The 19,883-nt window shown below is 37.2% G+C and overlaps 2 protein-coding genes across 5 annotated transcripts in view; one reads left to right on the top strand and one right to left on the bottom strand.

The window, feature by feature from the left end:
* The window catches only part of LOC114262951 (agamous-like MADS-box protein MADS2), a 46,211-nt gene that overhangs the window by 7,498 nt on the left and 18,830 nt on the right, over positions 1-19,883 (top strand). Inside the window, exons 5-6 of the mRNA XM_082866694.1 lie at positions 17,380-17,421; positions 17,541-17,582. Coding sequence (XP_082722820.1) covers positions 17,380-17,421; positions 17,541-17,582 — 84 coding nt within the window. The remainder of the gene's footprint in view (positions 1-17,379; positions 17,422-17,540; positions 17,583-19,883) is intronic.
* Positions 996-5,522, bottom strand: LOC114262930 (uncharacterized). 4 transcript variants are annotated; one of them, XM_082866687.1, is made up of 4 exons: positions 5,148-5,522; positions 3,191-3,299; positions 2,964-3,107; positions 996-1,342 (listed from the first exon to the last, which is right to left on the bottom strand). In XM_082866687.1, the coding sequence occupies exons 1-3, from the start codon at positions 5,360-5,362 to the stop codon at positions 2,994-2,996; spliced, it is 438 nt and encodes a 145-aa protein (XP_082722813.1). In that variant the 5' UTR covers positions 5,363-5,522; the 3' UTR covers positions 996-1,342; positions 2,964-2,993. The 4 variants fall into 4 exon arrangements, with proteins under 4 accessions (XP_082722813.1, XP_028059196.2, XP_028059197.2 ...); XM_028203395.2 differs by lacking the exon at positions 2,964-3,107 and adding an exon at positions 4,448-4,551 and having other exon boundaries at positions 5,148-5,517; XM_028203396.2 differs by lacking the exon at positions 2,964-3,107.

Raw genomic sequence — 19,883 nt, forward strand, 5'->3', positions numbered from 1 at the left:
TAATCAATGGGATCATCGAGCCAACGCGGGTATGCGAGCTCAAAGGGATAATCAAGAAAGCTGAACATATGAGGGAAGTTTTATCTGTCCAGCTCGCCGTGAAGAAAGGCAAGACTGAAGTGAAAGATGTCCTCACTTTCTCTAGTAGAAATCTGGAGTGAATCTAAATTCTATACAACGACGTGCTGGTCGTTACGCTGCATAACAAAGACTTTGACATCAAACGCATTTGATTGACCAAGGAAGCTCCATCGAAATAATATATTATGATGTTTTTAAGCAACTAGCTAGAAGACAAAGACTTAGCCCTAGCAACCTCGCCATTGGTTGGCTTCAACTCACAACTAGAATGGCCGGTTAGGAAAATTATCTTACTAGTCAAAGCGGGGTCTGTTGTCAAGCAGGTGGAGTTTTGGGTATTAAAGCCTAGACCTACAACCAGATCCTAAGCAGATGATGGCTTCATGCCATGCAAGCAGTGGCGTCAACTTACCACCAAGTAATGAGGTTCCCCTTTTCCACAGGGATAATAGAGGAAGTATGCACTACAACAAAAAAGGGTTTTTATGGTGCGCTATGCACGTTGTAAAAACCCTTCTATGACGTGCAACGTACGTCATATTATGACCAGTTATGGAAAGTCATTCACTTTCAACAACATGCTTTGTACACCGTTAAAAACTATTTAATGGCAAATTTTGTGCGTCGTTGTTACTTTTTTTACGACATCCTATAGTCACCGTTAAAAACTATTTAATAGTAGATTTTATGCGTCGTTGTTACTTTTTCTACGACTACTTTTACACGCCATTAATTGGTGAGACAAATAATGACGCTGATTGCGTGCCGTAAAATATGTAATACAATGACTTATTATGCTTACCGTAAAATATGCAGTTTTTTTTTTATATTTTATTTTTAAATTCAACAAATTTTATTTGACCAATTTTGTATAATCTAACAAATATTACAAACAAGCATCACAAAATATCAATCAACCACCAAAATATTGTTTGAAACATTAAAAAGAAGCTATATCCATAAATTATAAATATTCAACAATTATTTATACATTCCAAACATTCAAAAACTATATCCTTAAGTTCTAAACTGTACAAAAAGTTTAAACCATCCAAAATTATGTATATCTAACTTTCTAAACATATCGACAACTATTAAGAGATTATCTAAAACTACCGACAACAGTTCTTATAGTAGTTGTAGCTGCAGCTGTAGCAAATCCACTTGCTTCTATCACAAGGACGAGGGTGTCCAATGTATATGTTAAGGCACCTAAACCCGCGGCAATAACTGGAGCAACTAACCCTATTGCATTTCTTGTCTGCATGACAAAGGAAACTTCACATAAGTACAAAAATCAACTCCTTAGGGACAAAAATATTTCTTGAGGCATTAAGAAATGATCAAGAAATTTTAAAATATCAACAAAACATTTCCTAAATTAATAAGATAATTCAATGTCCCCATAAAAGCAATGTCATAATGAAAAATTAGCAAAAATTCAAGATCTCAATAGTCTCGACGCATATGCAAATAAAATCTACATAAAGCAAAACTTTTTTTTTCATACCTCAAATGAAGTTATCTCTAATGAAGTTACCTCTTTTGTTACAATGTTTCTATAGGGAAATGAGTGGGAATCTTCAAACAAACCATTAAGTTGGTATAGGAAATATAGTTCGCCACTAAATCCAGGCCATAAGAAGCTCAAGAGAAAAATTAAATTTAAAAAGAGGCGGAGGTGGAATTAATCTACTTCAATGCAGCACCTACTCGGAACTTGCATAATTATGTTAAAAAATCTCTATATATGAGGTATAGGTTTGTATAGGTTTTATCCATTACCATTGTAAGTTCCAAAATAAAGAGTCCAACTCAAAATGTCAGATAACATGGCAATTTGGCTAAATGTTTGGCATAAGGTTTTCGGTTCAAACGATGGCAATGTGGGTAACCTGAAAGGAGCTCCATGGACAATGTCATCAAGGGGCATGAATTCTGACATTGCACGTTCCTCCTAGGCACAAGGTTTAATTGGCTAAAAATGTTCTTCTTTAAAAATAAAAATTATATATATATATATATATATATATAAGATTGCTACCACTTCAAATTGAAAAGAAGAAGAAAATGGGTTTGGAGCAGATGTTCCATTGAAGAATAAAAGAACACATTCTTGAATGTCATTTTCATGGAAGAATACATTCGTGAATGTCATTTTCTTCTTTCTCTACTGCATTTCTTTCTTATATTGAATCCTCATCAAATAAAAGAACACTCCTCTCCTTCTTTCTCTACCACTTCAAATTGACAGACCTCACTTTTGTCTCTATTTCTATTTCTATCTTCACTTACTAATGGAACCAAATCAAGAAAGAAACTTCTTTAGAGAGAGAGAATCCCGAAATGGGTACAAAAGCTCTCAAGCTTTGAAATATTCAATATCAAAATATCATTAACTAAATACTAAAGGAGCTTAACCACCTATTTATAGGATAAAAGACCCAACTAACTCTAACTCTTATGATACTAAGACATAACAACCACACTAATTGTAACTACATCACTTACAGCCATCTGTATAGATGCCATACATTCCAAGAATATGTTGAGATAGTAAACTAAACAGGTGTGTCCATATCAATTCCGGGGTAGGCCTTGTCTAACAAAGTTAAATCTTGTATCCACTTATTATACATCTAACCTAAGGATGCATGTGAACGTGAGGATAAATGTAGGGGTCAGGTAGTTTAAATTGATGTTCTTGCATTTCTTGCTAATATATGCACATGAGAAGTCAATGATAAGAGTCCATGCCAAGGAACAAAATAGAAACCCATGTATCCATGCAAATACCCCAAATCATAAAGATTGCTAAATCCAAACGATGGAAGAAGAAAGAATGGCAAAATCAAAAGTAGATCTCCAGTCACAGAAAATACCTTCACTCCTAATGAAAATGTTGGAACTTTTCAAAAGACATCCCTTAAACTACGTCGTACATATACATTAATTCCTTGTCCGTCCCGTATCATTGGCTTACCAATACAACCATTGATTCCTACAGCCATGTTGATTCCCAAAATCTATAATATTACAACTAAAGTTAACATTACTTCACTACTTCAAGTTTAATGTCTAAACTAAGACTTCAAACAGAAAGAAATACCTCTGCATCAAGAACATCAAGATGGACGGCTGAAGGATCTTTCTCTGGGCATCCATGCCAACTAAATTCATTTCTCACTTGCAGCTGGCCCAGATCAAGTTGCATGAAACTGCAACAATAAATACAAAGTGCGAATCAATACCCAATAATACTTAATATTAAAGATATATCTCAATTGCACGAAACAGAAGCAGGGACGAGGTGGGAGCGAAGATGGGGGAGCGAGGGCTCATAAAGGTGTCTAAGGTTGCGAATGCCTACATATATTAGTATATTGTAAGAAAAAACTTTTGCTTAGTTGTACTAAATATGTTAAATTATGAATAAATATTGGAGAATCGTATCAAGTTTTCAACTGAAAATTGCTATTATTGTAAATATAAAAAATAAATTGTAAATACAGAGTAGTAGTATAAATTTAAGTTAATTTTTTCCTTCTAATGGTTGCAATACATTTTCTCTTGCTTGATAAATGTTCTTTTTGTTTCTTTGGGATTCATATGTTCGTAAAGTTTCATCTCAGTTGAGAACGTGGTTCTTTCTTGATGGGAATGAGATTCTAACTTGATTCTTACTTTGAAACACAATTCTAGGGAAGATTTGTCACTCATAGTAGGAGGTTTCTACAACTAAGAACTATATACTACTAGGAAAACAACACTTTTTTCCACATTATGATTGTGACTTAGTTTTTGAAAGTAACAAAAGAAAAGGGAAACTATAACCAAAAGTCAACCTCAACAAATTGAAGGAACATCTCAATTGATGGGCAACAAGACAGTAAAACAGAATAAATTCCAGGAATGATTAAGCAAAAAAATAATAATTTGGAGAAGAAGAGGAAGAAGAAGAAAAACAAAAATGACTACATTTAAGAGACATATTAGAACTATTTAGATACCAAACTAGCATAAGTCTCATATAATATCTATTATTCCCATCCCACAAAGCATTCAAATATGTTTTTATACAAAACATTTAGTTAGATAATTTTATGTAATTTTTGAACCCAGCATGACACATGTCCCAAAAGGATAAAGGTAAGAAGAGAACACAAGTACACAAGGAAGAGTGTTATGACACAAAAGTGAGTATGAATAAACTATCCCCCAAATACTTGTATAGTTTTATTATTAATGCATAAAATGAATTTTTATTTAAGTTTCTAAGGAGTTACTTGAATTGGCATATTTGGGTGACTAGTACTTTCAATATCTACTGCTCATCTTAATTTTTAATATCTTAGCCAAATCTTACCAGGCCAAATCGAAAGCCATGCCCTACTTGCAGCTTCTTTATCAAATTCATTGTCTGTCAATGGCTCGTAAATGAATGCACACGCCACGATTCCTATGAATCCACTGTGTTTTGGTTGCACCAACATCAATTTCATTAATCAAATTATCAAATACAATTTAATGAGGCCTTTGACTCTTTGATGTATACCAAGAGAATACTAATCCATTAAAAAAAAAAAAAAAGAAACTGATTTTATTTTCTACATGGTTGGAGCTGTCAATTAAAGAAATTGACAACTCAGTAAAGGATTTCACATGTGAAGGCAACACAATTTAGTTCTCAAATGTGTATGCTCTATTCTGTAACTCCTTTCCCAGCTTGTAATACTATTAGATTTCAACAAATGGAAAATAATACAGCTCAATCAACCAATCAAAAAAAATTCAAAAAACAGCTCACAAAGAACCAAGGATCACCCTCCAAAACACTGGCACTATTCTCAACCGAATCAAAGAGGAAGAACATAAAACCATTATTTGTAGAGATGACCTCTCTCAAACCCTTATCCCTCCAAAAATTAAATGCATAGGTCTTAACATAATTGAAATTCAACTTCCTTTCAAGAAAATGCCCAACCAGACAGGTATCCCATTTAGCAGAATTCTAACTAGGTGGCATCACAACAATAGGATCAGATAAATCAGGGGGTGGAAAATACCTCAGTTTCACAGAAGCCTTTTGGTTAGAGGTAACCACAGAAGCCCAGGTCTTCTTCTGAACAGGCTCAGGGATAACTTGGCCTCCACCATCTGAACTCGAGCCCAAATCTGCGGAGGAAACCCCGTGAACACCCATTGATGAACCAAAGCTATGTGAGATACCACGGCCTCCCCTACCTCCCCGAGACCCTTGTTGGCCAGACTTTCCTCCCATATGGGAACCACCTCGACCCCCTTATAGGAAACTTCTCCCTCAGGAATGGACATATTCACATCAGATGGATACAACTCAGCACAGACGAAGGTATATTCAGCCAATCTACACCTTCTGACGCATTCTTCACCGGATTCAGCGCCGAAACCAGATTTCTAGCCTGAGCAATGACGTGGTTATCCGAAATGTCTCTGAAACGATTCAACATAGCCTCTTCATTACCTTCATGTTCAACAATGTCTGACCACTGAGGTTGGAGAAGACTGAACGCCTTCTTAGCCGGCGTTGATAACTCATCTTGAAGAAACACTTGAGGGATTAGATCATCCCGATTTACCCCAACAATATTAGCTTCCATCACATTCAATCTCTCTCTGATTTCTTCCATCGATTTAGAAGGGGAACCAGAATGTTCCACCATCTTAATCGCAGGCGCACATAGTGCTTCACGAGTACAGTTCTCAAGCCCTAGATTACCCAATCAATTCTGAGTAAAAACTCCCAAATTTTCATCATAAATGGTAAAAATAGCTACAGACATTAGGAAATCAATGAGATATTAAACCCTAGAAAACAACAAGTTTTCTATAGAGATGTCAGAGCTTCTCTCTCTAACCCATTACATTTCTTCTTCTTGAGAACTAAAGAGATAGTGTGTACGTAAGCGTAAAATTGATGTTGGGGGAGTTAGAGTTTTGATCATTTCTTTTTTGTTTTTTTAAATTTTTGGTGTATGGCGCGCTTGAAATTTTTATTTTGACACTATTTTTTTTTTTTTTGATATGACCTTTCACGACAGCAATTGTGTGTCGTGAAAAGTGTAATATTTTACATGGCTGGCTTTTTGTGCGACGTGAAAAGTGTAATTTTTAATCGCTATCTTTTTGTGCACCATGAAATGCTTAATATTTTTAATAGCTGGTGTACGCGTGTCGTATATAATTAATGTATTAACGGCATGCCATATGCACGTCATAGAAAGTTTTATTATTTACAGCTAATGTTGTAAGCCGTAAAAAAATCATTGTTATTAGCATTCACGACCTACGCAATAGACACGTCGTGGTTGGAAAATTATTTATAACATGCAAAAAAAGCAAGTTGTAAAAATAAGAAACCACGGCTTGCATTTATTGTATGTCGTTGATATGAAGCTGTAAAAACTCAGTTTTGTTGTAGTGATGGGGTGATCCCGTTATAGCCAAACAATATTTTGTGGCCGTAAATGGAAGTCGAGCAGCCAAGGGCTTCATGCAAATGATCAAATGATCGAAAGATCAGATGGTCCTAAACGATGTCAGCAAAAAAGCCGAAGGCAATGCCATTGAAGATTTGGTGGAAGTGCGGATTGATGAGAACAACCCAAGTAAATTCTTGTTGCTCGGCTCATCGTAATTTTCTCAAGATCAGCTAGAGATTGTAAACTTCCCGGAGCTAACATTGAAGTATTCACATAGATGCCTTACGACATGCTTGGCGTTGATCCAAACTTTATTTTCTATAAGCTACATGTTTTCTCAGACGCTTGATCAGTCATACAATCAGCACTTTATCAGGCCGAGGTGGTGGCAGAAGAAGTTAAAAACTTGTTGGAACAAGGGCAATCCAAGAGGTGAACTACCTTTGGTAGATTTCTAGCACGATAGTTGTGCCCAAGAATAATGGCAAATTGTGAGTCTGCGTCGACTACAATACTATTAGCAGATCTTGCCCCAAAGATAACTTCTCATTGCCCCAAATCGATCAATTGGTGGACCTTATAATTGGGACCAATAGGCTCCGTTTCCTAGATGCCTATTGCTGCTACCACCAAATCACCATGTATGAGTCGGACTCGAAAATCACTTCTTTCACGGCCCTAAAGGGGTTGCTATGTTACAAAGTCATGCCCTTTAGGCTGAAAAACGCTGGAGCCACCTTCTAGAGAATGATTACTAAGATGTTCGCCCCTCCACTTGGCTGGACTATGGAAGCATACATTGATGACATGATGGTTAAGAGCAAACATGAGGCTAATCACCTGAACGATCTAGCTGAGATGTTCGTGATCCTTAAACGGCACAAGTTGCGCCTTAATGCGTCTAAATGCGTCTTTGGTGTGGGATCAAGAAAGTTTAGGCTTCTTGGTGACCAACCGAGGAATTGAGGTGGATCCCTAAAAATCAAGCCATATATGAGTTAAAGCGACCAAACTCAGTGAATGACATGCAACATCTTACTGGAATGGCAGTCGCGCTTAATAGATTCATAAGCCGGTCATAAGATTGTTGTTGCCCTTTCTTTCAAGCTCTAAAGTTGAAGTTCTCATGGGATGAGGAATGCAACCGAGCGTTGACAGACCTGAAGACATACTTTTCATCCGTTTTACTTTTCATAACGCTAATGTCGAGTGAAGAAATTTTCCTCTATCTAGCCATCTCTCAGCACGCCATTAGCGTGGTGCTCGTTAGGGCAGAAGACATACAACACCTCCCAATCTTCTATGTGAGCAAAACATTACTTTCGGTGGAGTCAAGATACCTACCATTGGAAAAGCTAGCCTAGCACTATTGATGGCCTCGAGGGAGTTGGCATATTATTTCCATGCCTATACAATCATTGTACTAACGAAATTTCCATTGAAAGCCTTGTTTGAAAGGGTAGACTTCTCCAGTCATACCCTGAAATGGGCAGTCGAATTGGGACAGTTCGACATCAAGTTCTAGTCTAAAATCGCCATCAAAGCCTAAACGTTGGCCAACTTCGTTGCAGAGTTCTTGCCAGGGACTCACCCGGTTTACTCGGTGGGTCTTACCGATGCAATCGGACCAAGAGTAGTGGGCACCGCGAAAATTGCATAGCATACGCCCTCTCTAACTAATCCCAACCTACCAACTGAACACAGCAGGGAAGACGTTGCGGGAGTTACGTACTAGACCATTAACTTACTAACTAAAAAGTAACTAGGACCTAGCAATGCGCTGTTGAGTTTGAAAATAATAGGACAACCTGTTGAACCTAGCAACGCATCGTTAAGGGAGAAAAGGTCATGCAAGTTGCAGTCAACGATGGCACGCTTAAAGAGAAAATAACTGAGTTGTCGAGTAAAGATATGGCCCACAGATAGTTAAGCCGAGTAAAAAAAGAAAATGCTCGATCTTTTAAAAATCTCATGATCCTTTAGAGTGTTGGAAGCTGTTCGTTAGAGAAATGTGGAAACTTTTCATTAATGACGCTTCAAACAAGCATGGTGCCGGACTGGGCATAGTTTTGATCTCGCCAAATGGTTTGACCATAGAACGTTCAATCACATTTGGGTTCCCAGCATCAAATAATGAAGCTGAGTACGAGGTGTTGCTAGCCAAGCTAAAAAGTGTACTCTGACTAAAAGCATCCGAGCTAATGGTTTACAGTGACTTCTAACTCGTTGTCAACCAAGTATCTAGAGAATACGAGGCCAAGAACGGAAGAATGGCCAAATACCAAACCCTAGTAAAGGAAGAGCTCAAGAAGTTTCAAGCGATTAGGGTTGAACAAATTGGTCGTAAAGAGAACTACAGGGTAGATGAGTTATCCGGTTTAGCTTCCATGGAAGACAAATCAACACCTGGCCCTCTATTGCTTGGATTCCTTCCAAGGCCTAGTATTGAAGAGCTAGAACTAACAGAAGTCCTTTGTGCTAAGCTAGGGCCCTCTTGGATAGACCCCATCATAATCTTTACTAGAAAGAAAAAACAAAATCCGGGCAAAGTCAAAGCGGTTTTGGCTATTCCCATTTGACGCCTTATACAAGAAGTCCTTCACAGGACCATACTTGAAATGCGTCCATCCAAACAAAATCGAAGCCTTTCTTTTTGAAATCCATGAAAGCATGTGTGGAAGCTACATCGGTGGAAGATCTCTAGCTTACTACGCTATTTCACAAGAAATTGGTGGTCGTGTATGCAGGCCGACGTGTAGAAATACATGAGAAAATATGAAAAATGCCAGAAGTTTACACACCAAATTCATCAATCGGCCAGAGAACTCATTTCTCTTACAAGTCCTTGGTTATTTGCAATGTGGGGGTTAGACATAGTAGGACCATTCCCAACTATGCCAGGCAACCGCAAGTTCTTCATCATAGCAACAAATTACTTCACCAAATGGGTGGAAACTGAACCTCTGGCAACCATTAAAGAGAAGGATGTGAAGAAATTTGTTTGGTAAAACGTGATAATGCAGTTCAGAATCTCCAAGGCCTTGATCTCCGATAACGGCACCCAATTTAATGGAAAGTTGTTTAGAGGATTCTGTGAGGAGTTAAAGATAAAATTCTACAATTCAACATTGACGTATCCTCAATCGAATGGTCAAGCTGAAGCGTCAAACAAGACCATTCTGAATGGATGAAAGAAAAAATTGGAAAAAACAAAGGAAAAGTGAACCGAGGAACTTCCTAATATCCTTTGAGCTTATCGAACAATGCCGAGACGTTCACTAAGGGAGATGTCTTTTACCTTGGCATATGATATGGAGGTAGTCATCCCACTGGAGATCGACATGCCTACCATCTAGAGTGAGAACTTTGAGCTGGACTTAAATACAGAAGCCATTGTCTTAGAGTTCGACCTGATGGAAGAACGGAAAGAAAAGACATTAATCTACGTTGCGGCATATCAACAAGTGGTATCCAAGAAGTACAACCAGAAGGTCCATCCTAAATAGTTCAAAATTGGGGATTGGGTTTTGCGCAAAGTAATGGGCAACACCTCAGTACTGGGAGAAGGAAAATTGAGAGCAGATTGGAAAGGACCTTACAAGATAATCGGTCTGGCAGGCAAATGGGCATACTACCTGGAAGATCTGGATGGCCAAACCATATCCAGGCTCTGAAGTTATTTTACTTCTAGTTCTACTTGCAATGTAATCCCCCCATTTCATGATGTAATTTTACCAACCTTTGTTGAAAATCTTTAATGCAATGGAAAAAATGGCTCATCTCACTCAAAAAATTGTTGTATTTTTATTTTATTTTATGTTGTATTGTCGTAGATAAGGGGCATCCACCTGCCGAGTTGATTTTGCTTGACTACAAACTTCTTGCCAAGCTTATTTTACTTAGCAGGTTGAGTTGATGAGTTGTTTAACTCCAAGCTTCTTGCCGAGTTGATATTGCTCGGCAAGTTGAGTTGATGTTTTGTTTAACTCCAAGTTTCTTGCTGAGTTAATGTTGCTTGGCAAGTTGAGTTGATGCTTTGCTTAACTCCAAGCTTCTTGTCGAGCTGATTTTTCTTGGCAAGTTGAGTTGATGTTTTGTTTAATTTCAAACTTTTTGGTGAGCTGATTTTGCTCTACAAGTTGAATTGATGTTTTGTTCAACTCCAAGCTTTTACAGAGTTGATTTTGCTTGGTAAGTTAAGTTAATGTTTTGTTCAACTCCAAACTTCTTGCCGAGCTGATTTTGATTGGCAAGTTAAGTTGATGTTTGTTCAACTCTAAGTTTTTGCCGAGCTGATTTTGCTTGGCAAGTTGAGTTGAGGTTTAGTTCAACTCCAAACTTTTTGCCAAACTGATTTTACTCGGCAAGTTGAGTTGATATTTTGTTCAACTCCAAACTTTTGCCGAACTAATTTTGCTCGGCAAGTTAAGTTAATATTCTGTTCAACTCCAAGCTTTTGCCGAGCTGATTTTTCTCTTCAGGTTGAGGTGATGTTTTGTTCAACTCCAAAATTCTTGCTGAGCTGATTTTGCTCAACAAGTTGAGTTGACATTTCGTTTAACTCCAAGCTTTTGCCGAACTATTTTTGCTGAACAAGTTGAGTTGGAGTTTTATTCCGCAAAACCCTTTGCCGAGCTGATTTTGCTCGGCAAAAATTGAAAATGTTCAAAGTTCCCTACTAAGGTGTCTCTTCTCGGCTCAAATTAAAAGCATGCATCAATTTGAAATCATAGATGGCAAAAGTGCAAAATTTTCATTGATTGGATGATTCAAATACATGAGTAGGGGCAAACTACTTGGTTACACGGTTCAAAAAAAGAGAAAAAGAAAAAAAGAAAAAAAAAGAAATCAAATTGAAAAGTCAAACTAATAGAGATAGATCATTAGCAAAATCGTCTCCAGCGCAACCTTCTCTTGTCTAGTAGCAGCCTCTTCGTCTTTGTCGAACTCCGCTTGTACGACTTCATGCACTTCCTTGGTCTTCTCCTCTTGCAATGAATTGAAAACATTTTCAGCATAAGGGATCATGTAGTCCGACAGGAAGTGAGGGGGAGGAGTAGTGAACACCTCAGTCAAAGGCCCATGACAGAGCTTCTCACATGTTGCCTTCTAGCCAGACTTAAAGAAGATGTCTTAGGTGGCCTTGACCTTCTTGGTGTTGTTCTCCTTGGCCTCTTTGAAGCCCTTGTCTTCAGCTTCATTCTCGGCTTTAGCCTTCTCTTTCCTTAGCTTCTCCAGCTTGGCATGCGCCGTATCCCTCTCCTGCTCGGCGCTACCAAGCTGGCTAAGAAGTTTGGCATTGTCGGTGTTGGCTATCTCTAATGAAGCTTTAGCTCACCCCAACTTGGTTTCAAAATACTTCCCTTGCGCGGTCGTGTCAGCCCTTTTTTACCGCAACTTGACAACTCAGTCTATCATAAGGTGTGTCTTCTGAATGGCCTGCAAGACGAAAATGTTAGAAGGCGAGACCAAGCAAACAGTTAAACGATTTTTGTAAGAACATTTACCCTAGCCATGGACTTCACCATGGACTTGACCATCTAGGTGTCTGGGATGTGGTTACTCTCTATCATGTTGGTTAGCATCAGCAACTCCTTAGTCAGATCGAAGGCAAGTGCTCTTTGTTTCCAGCGATTAAGGCATTCGCTAGGATGCTCTTCCCTCAATGCTTCAGTTTTGGCTACCAGACAGGCTTCAGCTCAACCTCCACAACCATTTGTTTGGTGCTCAGCTCAGCCACCAACTCAGCTGAATGATCAGTTGTACTAGTCTTCTTGCCAGCTCGGTGCTATTCTATGTTGGTGGATTGAATGGCAGTGGAAGCCAAGGCCAGCACGGTTCCTGAACCTTAATCGGTAGTTGGCACGGGCGATGACGAGCCAGCCAGGAAGTTAGAAGAGGTAGCCTTTTCTATTTCTCTTTTCCATTTCTTCTTCCTTGGCTAAACAAATTAGTGGGACGTCTGGAAGGGTTAGATCTGGCGGAGAAAACGGTTCTGACAATAAATCTATGACTTTGCTTTTCTGCTTCACTAAATACCGGTAGCTCAACACGTAACCAAGGAGATCATGGCAGTTGCATTTTTTGTATCTCAGAACGATCCTCACAGCATCTTCATTGGGATAAGGATATAAGGCTTGTAGTTTGACAATATCTGTGAAAGAAAATTTGTTAGCTCGGAAAAACAAGACCAAATAAATTGACCAGTTGAAGTTCAGCTTACTTGTTGAGCCTTTATTTTTACTTATGTACCAGCCAAGCACATTAGCAATCTCATAATTTTCAGTCACCAAAAAGAAATCATCATTATACAAATCTTTGTCCGGTGTGGCAGTCACGAAGCGTTCACAGCGCGGTCTTATTTTTAAGTACTAATTAAAATCGTCAATTGTATGGCTGAGCGTGTATTGGCCAATACCTCAGCCAGACCTAAGTTCAAACCAAGCCAACGATTTAGCTCGACAACCCCATTTATTATTCAAAATGTGTTGGTGGACACTTGTGTAAGGCATAACCTGATTCATTTTAAGAACTTGCAGATCAAGGGTTGTACCGAGAAGCGGAGCCCCCTCCTCAACTATGGATAGCACGGTGAAAGGGCAAGCATTCTTTCTACCCAAGGAAGGGAACTCGAAATACACGTCGACTAGGACGTTGTATTCTCCGCGAAACTCAGCTAGTCTGCTTAACGTGTTTACCAAGAAGCGATAGCGCCCCATGGAGCCAAGTGTAATTTGCTTGGCAGAATGTGTTGGTCAAATTATGAACAGCGACTGCTAGACCTTTAAGAGTGCTTGTGCGGGTATGCCTGGTCTCCTTGGATTCTGCATAGTAGAAAACCAAAATTGTGTAAGTGACACCGCAGTTGCATGAATGAGCTCAGTTTTAGCTCGGCTGCACATACAAGCTGGGTTTTAGGTCGACCGAACAGATAAGCTGGGTTTTAGCTCGGTCATTTATATGAGCCGGATTGAAGCACAAACGTGCGGACGACTAGGTATTATCTCGATTGTGCAAATAACATGAGCTACAAGCCCGGTCTCATAGATAGGCTTGGTCTTAGGTTGGCTACGTGAATGAACCATATTTTAGCTTGATCACGCGACTGCCTAAGCTATTCAATTGTCATAACTTGGTCCTCTTCACAAGTGTCACAAACATAAAATTTGCCCGATCAAGGTATAATTTTGGGTCAAAAATCATACTTTTGCCCGGTTCAACCTAGAATTCCTATGTTTATCTCTGAAGACGATCCATGCGTTGGAGGGCAAAGAACACGAGGCCATTTAATCCTTAAAGTGGTAAAAAAATCCCTGTTTACTTAGTTTTTAGTGGTTTTGAGTACTATAGTGGTGTTTAATGACGCGGATATCGCAACAGGGGCTCAAGAACATTAAGAACACCATGAATAATGAAAGGAAAACATAACGGGTATGAAGAACTTATAGGTGAGGGCTCCAATCTGCACTCTGATCAATGAAGAATGCTCTGACGATGGCGGCGGTAGACTATCCGCAAGAGGAATGCTTCGATTTGGGTATGAACAGTAAAGACCAAGGGGTATGAACAGTGGCTATATATGTAGAATGTAAAGGGACACTAAGATTTGAATTTTTTAGGAATTGCGCCCGTCATCATAAGGGGATGCACGGAACCCCTAGGAAGGCGATGTGTGTCCCTGATAAGACGTTGCATTGGCGTGGTTGGGGGTCGTGCTCTTTAAGGCATGAGATTTGAGCTGCGCAGTTCAGCGAATCGGGTAGAAAACCTAGCTCGGCCAGTTATGGTAATCTAGATCGTGCTGAAGCAGACCGGATTAAGAGGCAATTGAGAAGGGAATTTGTGTCGAACAAGTGGGCCTAGCAAAATTTGGTTTGGGCCACGTTCTAACAATCGGGCTAGAAAGACACCCAAGTGTTACGCCAAGATGTCTAATCAGCTCAAACCAAGGATGGAGTTCAATCAAACGGTAGCCTTGCTTTCGGCGAGCTAAGGGATGGCCAATGATTCTGGCTAGGCTGTGAGCTAGGCAAAATTTGCCTGGATGAACAAAATACGACCGAGCTAAAGAATGGCCGAGGTCGGCAACTCCGTCATGAGCGGGCTAACCGTGTCATCCATGACTCGATGCCATGCAAGGTTGGCTTGGATGAGTTCACCTAGCTTGACCGAGCTAAAGGTGACCAGTGTGGACAGTATCGTACCGGTCTATAGATAGCTCGGTGGGAGTTTCCACGTAGCCCAATTATAGTACGAAGAAGGGAACCCGTCATCTGTATTTGGTTATTTTGTTAATCTTGTTTGGTAGTATTGACTCACACACGTGTAAGGCGAAGAGAAGATAGTACATCCATGCATCCAGGAAAGAACGAGCAAGGTAGTACACTCACAAACTATATAAACTCGGTGGTGCCTCCATGCAATAGGTCTATGATCTTTCCTTACACAAAGTTATCCTGTCTTTTGTTTTCTTTTTCTTTCTAAGGGTGCTAACTTGATCGTCGAAGTCGGAGGAGTTTTCTGGCAACACATCCGTCGGGTAACTTACCATCGCTGTGCTTTCAGGTTCTACGACACTGTTTGGAGTACCGCAAGGCTTGGACAAAAAGAGTATGGAAGCAAAGAATATTTGCTCCCCATACAGTGACCGTGTGCTTAGTAGTGCATAGTTTTTTGTAAATGAATGAGTGACTATTTCCATAACTCTTTTAGAGAAGTGTTGTGGGTAAGATTTTGATGCTCATTGTGGGAGATAATGAGTGAGGTGGTTAAGAGTGCCCTCCTAAGAAGAGAGACCATCGGAGAGGGGATGAGAGAGCGAAAGACAACTTTAAAAGAGAGAGGATGGCAGTAGAGAATTCCATCCATAGTTTTAAATAAAAGTATTGAGAAGACCGATATCGGATAATAAATATATTGGTGAATAACAATATCAAAAGTTTAAAATCATGGTACGTATCAGTTGATATGATATACAATACTTATCGACCAACATTTGAAATCCTAATTGTAACATTGGTGTGACCACTTTGCTAGGAAAATGAAGGGAAATAGGGTCAAATCTACAACCTTTGATGTTGGATTCGAGGATTGTATATGGATGAAGTGTAAGTAGGTTACATTTCTTTCTGGGTGTGTCAAAATAGTTGAGAGGTAGGTATAATAGGTGCTAAATGTCATGGCTTGTTCATAGTATTAAAAAGCTAGTTGGAAATGATGGTGTTTTGTGAACACTTCCAAACTTATTGAAATAGAGACTAGGCTTGCTTTGTAACCTTCCCTCTAATGCATTTGGTATACAGTAGTTTAAAAAGTAATTTTTTTTCAACTTTTTTATCTTTGTGATTTTTTTTTTCAAATTTGTATAAATTTTTTAACTTTTTTAGTCTATCTAGTGTAGAATGATTTAAAATAAAATAATATACTAAAGATAAAAAAAACCCAAAAGAATTCACTGTTTTTTGCTTCTATTTTTTTTATTTTTGTAAAGGGTCTCTCTAGTTGAGATCAGTTGCGTTTTTCAATTGGAAGGTGTTATTAAGCCTCTGTAGGTCTACTTAAGGGTGCAATTCGGGCAGGTTCAATCAGGTTAAGAGGTTGTCTAAACCCAACCCAACCCAACCCAACCCAACCCAAATTATGCTGAGACCTGCCCAAGCTTGAATTGTAACACGAGATTGTCTAAGTCCGACCCGAGTTAAACCCGAATTGCCCGAGTTGTAAGTGAATTTCATTTTTTTTTTTTTGTGCGTGTGCAGTGAAATTATTAAAATTAGACTTTATTTATATTTTTTTTTATAGAAAATCATTAATAACATCAAAATAAATAATTTATATAATGTAAAAGAGATACTACTATAGCAGTCTTTGTAATTGATGAGTAAGGATAAAAAAATGTAAGATTTTGTGTTACTTATATATATAATATATATTCAATATAATTTAATAATTTAAATTACATTAATATCATGTAATGATTAATAATTTATATGTATATTTAATATTTAAATATATCTATATATGTATAATTCGATTTTGAGTTGCTCGAGTTGTTTGATATCTTTACCAAATCCATCCAAATTTAATTCAAACTTCTGAATTTTTGCCTAAGCCCCTATCGAATTTAAAAATATACTGTTTGAGTCCTAAAAAAATTCGGGTTGGGCTTAGGTTGCACGGGTTGAGCCCACCCAAGCTGCACCCCTAAGTCCACCACGAAGCTCACATCGATGATCCTAATCATTCAATATATAGGGCTCATTAAGTATTTCATCCCTGCAAAAAATCACGTTAATGAGATATCAATAGATACTTAATCAGATCGCATTTGTGTTAATAATTTATTTTTAAAATCATACTTAACGTTGACATAATTCTGATCTGATCAAGTAACTATTGATATCCGATCAACATGATTTTATTTTTATTTTTTACAAAATTGAGGTACTCGACGAGTTTTACACATTAAATGATTCAGATTATCGATGTGGGTTCAATGTTGAGCCCACGTAGGCCCAGCAACACTTTCCAATCCGATTTAAATTGAAAAGATGTCTCTCGTTTTCTAATCTTTAGTGAACTTTTTTTTAAATTTTTTTTTTTTTTTACTTTTCTGGTTGGTCTAATCGAGTCGAATCTTTAAATGTAAATATTTTTAAAATTTTAAAAAAAATTTCACTGAAGCCGAAAAAATCAATAAGAAAAACCATTAATAAATTCAAATCCCAAACGCCAAGTAGTAAGGATTAAACAATTCTCTCATACATATATATATATATATATATATATTTCCATCAGAAACTAATCTAAACATTGTTGTGTGTTCTTTGCTTTTCAGACTCAATTTATGCTTGATCAGCTTGCTGACCTTCAAAAGAAAGTATGTACTAACTCAGAGTTGTACCATATGCATATATATAAGTATATAATATCAGTACATTTATCAGCTTAAGTTAGTTGTGGAGACAAGTTTTAACATTCACTGTCTGGTTGTTACAGGAACAAGTGCTAGCCGAATCTAACAAAGCATTAAGGATGAAGGTAACAACTTCCATATCATTTTCTAGCCAATAAGATTAATAGATCCACCATATTGATTTTGATTTTAGATTTGTAAAATTGATGTCTGTTGAATTCTATTTATTTATTTATTTATTTTGATAAGTATTTAATTACTTAAAATAGAAACACAATCAAAAGACCACCTTGCTCGATCTAATATAACGCATGAGATCTTCTGTTTACAATTTTTATTCGATTATGTCTTAAGATTCACGTATTTTGACATTATCTAATGATTAAGAGTGTGTTAGGACAAATAAATTTATGAATTGTGAGAATCCCACGCTACATAATGCTAACATGTAAAAATTTTACGATGTTATGCATATAACAATCTTCATAATTCAAAATCATGAATTATCATGATTTTCACAAATAATAACATAATGCGGAAATAAATAACATACTTGGATCAGTTATCCAAAATTGATTGAACATAAACCTAATAATAATATTAGTGAAAAAAATATATTTCTCTCTCTCTTGACCCTCTCTTTAGAATACATTATATTCAAAATAATTGATGGGTGATCTAAATATATTTTTATAGGTAGAAAGGGAACCAGTTTCCTAATATAACTATAATTCCACTTGTCCATCAAAGTAAGAGATTTGAAAACTATTCCATCTATTGACCAATCAGATAATAACTTTTGATTCAAAATATGAAACTATAATCTTATTAAATTTATAATTCATATTGTCATATTATGTGGGTTACCATAATGACTAAATAATTAAATTTAGTCTTACATTTTCTCATTTGGCCCATATGATAACAGACATCAAGATTTAATAAGGTAAACATTAGGCGCGCAATAAAACATATCCAATCTTACTTTAATTTAATCATCATCATAATACTATAATTAAATAGTTCACCAATGCGAGTCATGGTGATGCTACACCAATAGTACGACATAGTCCCTTTCATGTACCACAACACTAACAACTAGTTTAATATAGTCATTGAGTGAGGAGTGTATTTAAAAGGTCCAATAATGTCTTTTTATCAAAGACTATTCCTGTTATCATTTATTCATTCTCATATATGTATGTACACCATTCATAACAAGAAACATATTAGAAACACAATTAATGAGATCTCAATATGTCAAATAACACAATAAATCATAAATACATTCAAGACCCATTCAACTAACAAGTTTCTTAATTGTCTTTAAGAGTAATCATCTCATCAATAAATTTGCATTTAAAAATTATGTACTTATGTGTTTTATTGTCACTTTCTATTTTTGAAATTTTTCTTTAACAGTAAAGTATTTCTATTCAATGTGTTTAGTCGCATTAGAATACTTGTCATTCTAAGAAAATAAAACAATTACGAAATTATCACAATAAATTCTCAATGACTTGGCAACAAAAGTCGACAATCCCAAGTCTTGAGATAAAGTTCCGCAATAACAATTCCTGAATTGTGGTCTCAAAGCACACCACAAATTCAACTTTCATAGGAGATATTTATAATAGTTCATTTAACACTTTTCATGATATTCTTCTTCACATAATAAAAACAAATAATCAAAAGTGAACTTTCTACTATCAATGCATCCTCCAAAGTCTGAATTTACGTAATCAATCAATTCAACAATCATGGATCTTTCAAGAAAAACCGAATATGAATCTTCAAACTTACATTACATGATACAATAGTTCTTTATGCAACAATACATTAATCCAACAACAAGTAAATAAACAAACAAATACTCCCAATGGGGTTTACAAGTTTCCAAGGTTTGAGCCTGGTCACGCAAAACGGTTATTCAAACCCACACACATACAGCCCTTGGCTTACACACAGAGTCACAGCAAAATGAGAGTCTCGTACTCTCAACACACATTTCTTTGCCTCTAGTTAGGCGGCATCACCACATCTTTTCCTGCACAAAAATCCCGTAGGGTGAGCATAAAACCCAGTAGGAAATCCTTAACAAAGTATATACATTTTATACAAGTCTCAAGAGATGAAATGCACATGCCATGCTATGCCCTTTTGAAAGAAAATCACATATTCATCTTTGAAAACCATAATGCTCAATGATGTCATGCAATTTCAATTCTTCAAAACTTAACAATTCATTTCAAGGGTAGTAAATACGACTCTGGTAATCCCTAAGTTGGTGTTTGGAAGTAGACTATACAAGTATTACCAATTAGTCATTTTTACCAGCATTGACTGGAAGGCTCGACACTTATAATCTGTCAGTTTTACTAGTATTAACTGGAAGGCTCGACACCTATTCAATTTCATCTACACCA

This window comes from Camellia sinensis, chromosome 4, assembly GCF_055761805.1.
Source record: "Camellia sinensis isolate YWXY chromosome 4, ASM5576180v1, whole genome shotgun sequence".
NCBI lineage: Eukaryota > Viridiplantae > Streptophyta > Magnoliopsida > Ericales > Theaceae > Camellia > Camellia sinensis.